This window comes from Pholcus phalangioides, unplaced genomic scaffold (genome assembly GCF_987345545.1).
Source record: "Pholcus phalangioides strain wild (caught in Gottingen) unplaced genomic scaffold, Ppha-v1.0 ptg000027l_1, whole genome shotgun sequence".
In the NCBI taxonomy this organism is placed as follows: domain Eukaryota; kingdom Metazoa; phylum Arthropoda; class Arachnida; order Araneae; family Pholcidae; genus Pholcus; species Pholcus phalangioides.
This window is the reverse complement of record NW_028301617.1, coordinates 12,746,591-12,754,670: the sequence shown is the minus strand read 5'-3', so window position 1 is coordinate 12,754,670 and position 8,080 is coordinate 12,746,591. Positions and strand designations below refer to the sequence as shown.

At 44.1% G+C, this 8,080-nt stretch overlaps 1 protein-coding gene across 1 annotated transcript; it reads left to right on the top strand.

Annotated features, from left to right (window-relative positions):
- Positions 1-5,242: 5,242 nt before the first annotated feature.
- LOC149068461 (uncharacterized) lies at positions 5,243-6,421 on the top strand. Its single transcript, XM_089251559.1, has one exon. The coding sequence runs from the start codon at positions 5,243-5,245 to the stop codon at positions 6,419-6,421; it is 1,179 nt and encodes a 392-aa protein (XP_089107685.1).
- The last annotated feature ends 1,659 nt before the right edge of the window (positions 6,422-8,080 follow it).

Sequence of the window (8,080 nt, the reverse complement as noted above, 5' to 3'; positions counted from 1 at the left end):
ACTTCCCAACATGGCCCTCACAGTCAAAGGGCTTATATCCCTGAAGAGGCAGAGCGCGGGACATGTCTGGTATGACAGATGCTCAGAACTGAATCGCAATAGCATGCAATTTAGTTGATTACTTGAATTTACTTGGGGAGTGAAGAGTATCGTGGCTCCCCCGAATTCGGAGCTGACAGGGCTCCAGCCAAAGCCTCCTAGAGAGTAGTATCTAGGAGGCTTTGCTTCAGCCCAGTTTTCCACCTTACAACAAATTCCCTTTGCAAGGGAGGGGCCCATGAAAAGTCTGGTCTGGGAGTCTTGCTGCAGCATGTGGGAGGCCATGGCGGGGAGGGGGGATACAGGGAATATCTTACGGAAAATCTTGCGTTACTAACGTTACAAAAATTAGCATTTCAAGATGAAGGAATTTAATTAAAATATTATATATATTTTTCTTTGAAATTTTTAAATAATCTATTTCTGATCACCCGAGGAAGAGCAAGGGCCGTCTGTCTCTTTTCTGCGTGCGCTTCTGGAGCCATGGTTTCATTTGAAGCGATATTTTTGACTTTCGAAACTAAACAGTGCCGAGTAGAGTAGTGATTCCTGAAGAGGTGTGCCGTGAGATAGGTCAGGGCAGGGTGTCGCTATACAGTCGCTATTTCCGCGGTAGAATTCAGTGGCAGCTCTAATTTTTTCCCATACGATAAATGTATTTGAAAGATGTCCTTAAAAAAGTCTGGCCTGAAAACCCATTTGGGGGACATGAACAAGCCATTGCTTGAAAAGGGGAGGCCAGGGGCGTAGCCAGAAATTTCGTTCGGGGGGGGGGGGAACCAAAGTGACAGAACAATGGATTTGGCCATCTTTTTCCGTTTTTTCGGTCATTTACTCACATTTCGGGGGGGGGGGGACCAAGTCCCCCCTCCCCTTCGCTACGCCCTTGGGGGAGGCACTTTCAGCATCCCATATCCTGAAGCCGGGTCCCCAGGCTGAGATTTTTCGAAGAGCCCAAGCCAGGCCCGTCATTTGGGGGGAACCGCCCCCGCTTTTGAAAATACACTAAAAATGGCATATATATACAAATTTATATAATACCTAAAAAAAATACAAAAATAGGAACTCTCTCAGGGCTGGAGCCCTGTTAGCCCCCTCTCCTTTTCATGGAAAGGCTACGATTTTTAGATACTCACTCTAAAACAGAAGTATTCAACCCTTTTCTATTCGCGAGAACTGCCTGTATCCATCATCAAAAAAAAGAACATCCTTACGGCGAGTTTGACTTTCCCATGCTTTAAATCGGGATGATTTCAGTCCTTCAACGCGATTTGTACAAAAATGGCTTGGGCCGTTGATCAAGTGATCGAATGAAAATCGGACATGAGCATCGAGCACTCTGGATGCTTCAAGGAGCACAGCGGTGCTCGTGAGTAACGGGTTAAAGATGCTTGCTCTAAAAGTAGCATTGTGCATGATCGCATGAGCTCGAACATTCTTTTGGGTTGGCATTTTGGGGAGGGGGGGTGTCAGTGAGTTTGGATGAGGAAGCAATTTACTCTTTTCTTTTATTATATACTGAATATTATCCTATATAAACTGAAGAGCCAAAAAAACTGCTACAGGCATGCGTATGCAAATAAAGAGATATGGAACCAATCAGAGTACGGCGCTGCGGTCGGCAACGCCTATATAACACAACAAGTGTCTGACATAGTTGTTAGATCGGTTACTGCTGCTACAATGGCAGGTTATCGAGATTTAAGTGAGTTTAAACGTGGTGTTATAGTCGGCGCACGAGAGATGGGACATAGCATCTCCGAGGTAGCGATGAAATTTGGATTTTCACGTACGACCATTTCACGAGTGTACCGTGAATATCGGGCATCCGGTTAAAAATTAAATCTACGACATCGCTGCAGCCGGAAAAAGATCATGCAAGAACGGGACTGACGAGAATCATTAAACGTGACAGACGTGCAACCCTTCCGCAAATTGCTGCAGATTTCAATGCTGGCCATCAACAAGTGTCAGCATGCGAACCATTCAACGAAACATCATCGATATGGGCTTTCGGAGCCTACTCGTGTACCCTTGATGACTGCACGACACAAAGCTTTACGCCTCGCCTGGGCCCGACAACACCGACATTGGACTGTTGAGGACTGGAAACACGTTGCCTGGTCTGACGAGTCTCGGTTCCAATTGCTTCGAGCTGATGGACGTGTACGGGGACAACCTCATGAATCCATGGACCCTACATGTCAACAGGGGACTGTTCAAGCTGGTGGAGGCTCTGTGATGGTATGGGGCGTGTGCAGTTGGCGTGATATGAGACCCCTGATACGTCTAGATAAGACTCTGACAGGTGACAGGTACGTAAGCATCCTGTCTGATCACCTGCACCCATTCATGTCCATTGTGCATTCCGACGGACTTGGACAATTTCAGCAGGACAATGCGACACCCCACACGTCCAGAATTGCTACAAAGTGGCTCCAGGAACACTCTTCTGACTTTAGACACTTCCGCTGGCCACCAAAATCCCCAGACATGAACATTATTGAACATATCTGGGATGCCTTGCAACGTGCTGTTCAGAAGAGATCTCCACCCCCTCTTACTCCTACGGATTTATGGACAGCCCTGCAGGATTCATGGTGTCAATTACCTCCAGCACTACTTCAGATATTAGTCGAGTCCATGCCACGTCGTGTTGCGGCACTTCTGCGAGCTCGCGGGTGCCCTACACGATATTAGGCAGATGTACCAGTTTTTTTGGCTCTTCAGTGTATATATACATAAAGGGGTATCTACGACCACCACAAAGGGTCCGAGCAATACAGAAGTACCCCTTCCTCAAACCAATAGAAATCTCGTCGTTATTCCATTCACGCTAACTTTCCATTTTGATGTTTGTGAAAAAAAAAAGGACACAGACAAAATTCCTAATCCCAATGGGAAATGTTTTGTTATGTTCTTTCATGGTCAAACATATGGTTAGCTATTTTGTCAGTGCTTCTTCCCACCCCACTATCATCTGTGCATGTTGTCTTTTATTTGGCGGAACTTGCCAGCATACCAAACAAAACCTGCCCCGTTGCCTTCCAGGCATAACAATCACCATTTGAACCACCCCACTCGAAAATGTCACTGACAGACGAATGACAGTGTACTCGTTATGACTAAATAAAAAACCAAAAAGAGAAAGAAAGGAAACTTGCCGATGCTAATATCCCAGATCGCTTTCGTATTTTTAAAAGAAAAAAATGTTTCGACTGTAAAACTATATTGGACTGATGATTCTCGGATAAAACTAATTTCTGTTATATTGGGTGCGGTAACTTCCCTAAATTACCATATAAAGATCGTTAGAGGTGTCACGAGTTCGATACCCAATTTGTCCTTGTCAGAAACATACTTGACACAGGGGGAACAACAGAAACGACCACATGACCACAGAAAAAGATTTCCACTGGGGAAGGTCCCACACCGAGGGGTGCACCAGCCTCTCGGTGAGTATAAAAAAGGCTGCCATTCGGAATCGGCAATAAATTGTAGGTCCCAATCTAATTAGCCCTCGTGTGCAGAAAATGACAGTGGCGCGACAAATATACGAAATATAAATATACAATAAAACTATACATTTTTATCTAGCTGAGAAAACATTTACGAATTTTCGGAGTCTCTTTATTGATGCGCCAAAGGGACGCTGAATCAATGCATGGATGAAGATTTTCTTTTAGCTCACTCTGCCCAAATATACAGCAGCGGCTCAACTTTTTTTTGTGACGCGAGCTCTTTTTAGTACATTATTTCCATGACGGAGCACCGCACACAAGCCTCTTTCTATTTATCAGATTCACTGATTTATTTTATTGCCTTGGAGCAACCGCGAGTTCCCGAGAAGTGCACATGGAACCATAAGGGCTCCGCGGAGCACTAGTTGAGAACCGCTGTTATACAGTGTTTCTACAAAAATATAAACAGGAAAAAAATCAAATTTATTTTTAACAAATACATTTTCAATTTTTTATATCCTTCAGAGAAGGGGGGATATACCCCAACACCGTATACCGGTGTGAGCACCAACGGGATGAAAATACTTCCGACGCCCCTGACCATAAAACACATCCTGAACACTGTCCTGAATTGTCACGCTGCCAAATGATACACGAGCCTCCAGATGTAGATGTACGTGTTGCTTTTAGAATCGGTCTAAACATAAGAAGACCATCTGACAAGGAAAAAATCGTGAATGACACGAAAGCACTGCTAATGCAGTGGCATAGCAAAAGTATGTAACTACGATAAGAAGAGGCACCGGTGTTGCGGTGCTAGCCGTTGCAAAGGCATCCTTACCCTTAAACCATTTTGTAGATTCGCCCTCGGAGCGACCTCACTCTCAGCAACGTGCGCAATTCAGGGTGAATTTGGTATCTCCACCTTTGAAGTAAGGGAAGCAAGATCAAAACTATCATACGTCGCCCGACTTTGGTCACTGGATGATCGTAGAGTGGTGAAAAAACTCTTCATCTACTCTTTCTATTGCCTCCAAAGTACATCCTGGTGGCGTAGGACCAACTTCCTCGGTAAAAAGTATCTTAACACGCTAGTGCTACAAAACATCCAGCGACCAGGTCAAGCAATTAAAACATCGATTCGCAAAAAGACCCACGAATTGTGGAGGCAAGAAGTACTAAAGAAATCATCATTGAACTACTATTGCAGGAAGTTAGCCTATTCCTGGGAGAGCGCGTATGATGGATCTCTTCCATCAACACTCTTCTTCAAAGCTCGAACTCGCTCACTGGAGACAAACCACCGTCTTGCTAAGTTCACTGTGAACATGGTCGCTACATGCCCTCTCTGCAGGATGAACGAGGAAACCATAGAACACATCCTATTACACTGTCCTGAATTGTCACACTGCCAAATGTACCTACAAGAGCCTCCAGATGTAGATGAACGTGTTGCTTTTAGACTCGGTCTAAACATAAGACCATCTGACAAGGAAAAAATCGTGAATGACACGAAAGCACTGCTAATGCAGTGGCATAGCAAAAGTATGTAACTACGATGAGAAGAGGCACCGGTGTTGCGGTGCTAGCCGTTGCAAAGGCGTCCTTATCGGCTCGAAATTCGTAAATTCGGTATCGCCGCGTGCAGGAGCAGCTCAGCTTGAGATTGAGGTGCCTTGAAACAAAGTATACGAAGAGCTTTATAGTTGAGATATTCGTCGATCAAAGTTCTATATTCGATCATGACGACCATCGAAGAATTGTCCCCAGAACTGTTAGTAGAGATTTTCTCTCACTACATCGAGTCCGAGGGGCACATGGCTTTCTCAAGAAATGTCGTACCAGTATGTAGAACCTGGAGGAACCTTTCGTCGATGCCTTCGCTCTGGAAGAGCGTAGAGGCACGAAATCTTAGGTACGTATTTTCTCTCCGCAGCAGGGGATTACTCCGCCATACCCAATGCCTTAAAGCACCAGATAGTCTCCGAGCTTCACAGAAGCCCCTTCTTCTATCGATCTTGCTCTCAAACATCCGCGACCTCAAAGCTCTTAGAATTCCAAAAAACAGCGTCAGTGTAGTTACGATGATGCTCGTGGCTCAATGCTGCCCGAATCTGGAACATTTGCATATTAAACACGTGAGGCATAGCAAATTAGAACCAATAAAGCTCAAAGAACTGGGCCAGATGCTCACCAAATGTGGACCAAAATTGAAGCGTCTTAACTTCGACTATTGTAGAATAGAGGACGGCGAACAGCTGATTAGAGAGATTGCGGCGAAATGCACGTCTCTCGAAGTATTTCAGTGGTGGAAGCTGCATTCCAAGTTTCCAATTTATGAACTTGTGAGTGGATGCCCCCGATTGTGGAAACTGGAGATAGGTGAATGTGAGCTTGTTACCACAGGTGGAAACGATTGTTTAGGGTTCAATGATTTGAAAGTGTTCAAAGCCACGAGATGTGGTTTCAGTGGATTGGACGTGTGCAATTTTCTAAAGAATTCGAATAATTTCGAGCATTTAGAATTAGATTGGAATGAAAATTTTGTTTTCAGCGACGTCTCAAAGATCCCATCCAATAAAGTCAAGTTTCTTGATATACGGCTCAAAGATGTGGATGTGAGTTTGGAGGCTCTCGAACAGGCAGTGGACAAGTGGAACTACACCTTGTTGCATCTCCGAATCTTGGGATGGCGATGCAATATCACCAGTGTACTCAAAATGTTTTTACATAGTGATCAGTGTCCCAAACTCGAAGTTCTGGGGATTGAAAAATGTTCCGTTGATCCAAGTTTTCTCAAGACATTCATACATAGTTGCCAAAATCTGAAAAAACTAAGTATTCAGATGAGTCAAAAGTCTGAGAAATGTAAGCATTATGTAAATCGTGAAGAAATTATGAAGTTTTGCAATTCTTTATGAAAAGACTATGTGCCTTATATATATATAGCAGCATACCTTTCAATGACTTTTTCGCGTCGGTTTTTAATGGAGATAATGATATTCGATATACGGGTGTTGCATGGGGTAATAAAACGCTCAACGATATTCAAGTGGAAGACGTGGAGGTCCTAAATCTTCTAAGAAATGTATGTGCAAGCAAAGCACCAGGACCAGATGATATCTATCCCAGGGTTCTCAGGGAAGGTGCTAATGAATTGTTGGGGCCAGTCGCACAGATATACAGGAGTAGTGTTGCTGAGGGTATCGTCCCGAGAGATTGGAAACTGGCTAACGTTGTTCCGATATTTAAGAAGGGTAGTAGAGAAGTGGTGTCTAATTATCGTCCACTGAGTTTGACGAGCTCCCTCTCGAAAATTTTGGAAATTATCATCAAAAGGCAGTTTGTGAAGTGGATAGACGAGAATAATGTATTGTCGGATAATCAGCATGGGTTCAGGAAGGGGAAGTCATGTGTAACTAACCTCCTTTGCTTCTATGATTACGTGACTAAGGCTTTGGGTAAGAGCAAAAATGTCGACGTTGTTTGCCTTGATTTCCAGAAGGCATTCGATCGGGTCCAACATGGCAAACTCTTGAAGCGTTTACACGAGATTGGAATAGGGGGCAACTTGCTGAATTGGATAGAATCGTGGTTAAGAGATAGGTCGCAACGAGTTATGGTGAACGGGGAATTCTCTGGTTGGACAGACGTCACAAGTGGAGTTCCTCAGGGAAGTGTCCTTGGCCCCATACTTTTTTCACTTTTTATCGACAAACTCGATCAGGGTATCGATGGAATTACTAGCAAATTCGCAGATGATGTGAAGCTAATGGGGGTAATCGGAAATGAAAGCGATAGGGAGTTGCTCCAGACCAACTTAAACAAGATTGCAGCATGGGCAAATGAATGGAGCATGACGTTTAGCGTAGATAAGTGCATGGTCGCTCATTTTGGTTCGAACAACCCACGGTTCTCTTACGAGTTGAATGGTGTCACTATCCCGGATGCAACTAGAGTCACCGATTTGGGAATTCTCATTGACGAGCGACTTAAGTTTTCTGAACATTGTTCAGCGGTTGTCAAAAAATCGAATAGAATGCTTGGTCTCATTTTCAAAAAGGTCTCTTCGCGTTCTCCTAAAGTCATTCTTCCGCTTTTTCGAGGCTTAGTTCGTCCTGGACTGGAGTATGCTGTAAGGTTTTGGAGACCATACCTACAGAGGGACATAGACTTGGTTGAAGGGTGCAGAGAAGAGCTACGCGTGTCCTTATTGGCACACAAGGCTTGAGTTATGAAGAAAGACTTCATTTTTTGAATATGTTTACATTGGATGAACGCAGGTGTCGAGGAGATATGATCGAAGTGTTCAAAATTTTCAATGGGATGGATAGGATGGACCATGAACTTTTAGTACACCGCCAATCGACTGCTTTTACAAGGGGACACCAGTATCGATTGGTGAGGGACAATGCAAGGTTATGGTGTCGCAGGGAATTTTTCTCCAATAGGGTTGTTAATAAATGGAATAGCTTACCCCCGGAGGTAGTAAATTGTAACACAATTGACACGTTTAAAAAGAAATACGATAAACATGTTGGGGTAAATCGAGAAGCTCTATCCATTCTTAGAATAAGACA

Bases quoted from the DNA above. Each gene is read 5' to 3' on its own strand.
- LOC149068461 (XM_089251559.1), top strand. From the start codon at position 5,243: ATGACGACCATCGAAGAATTGTCCCCAGAACTGTTAGTAGAGATTTTC.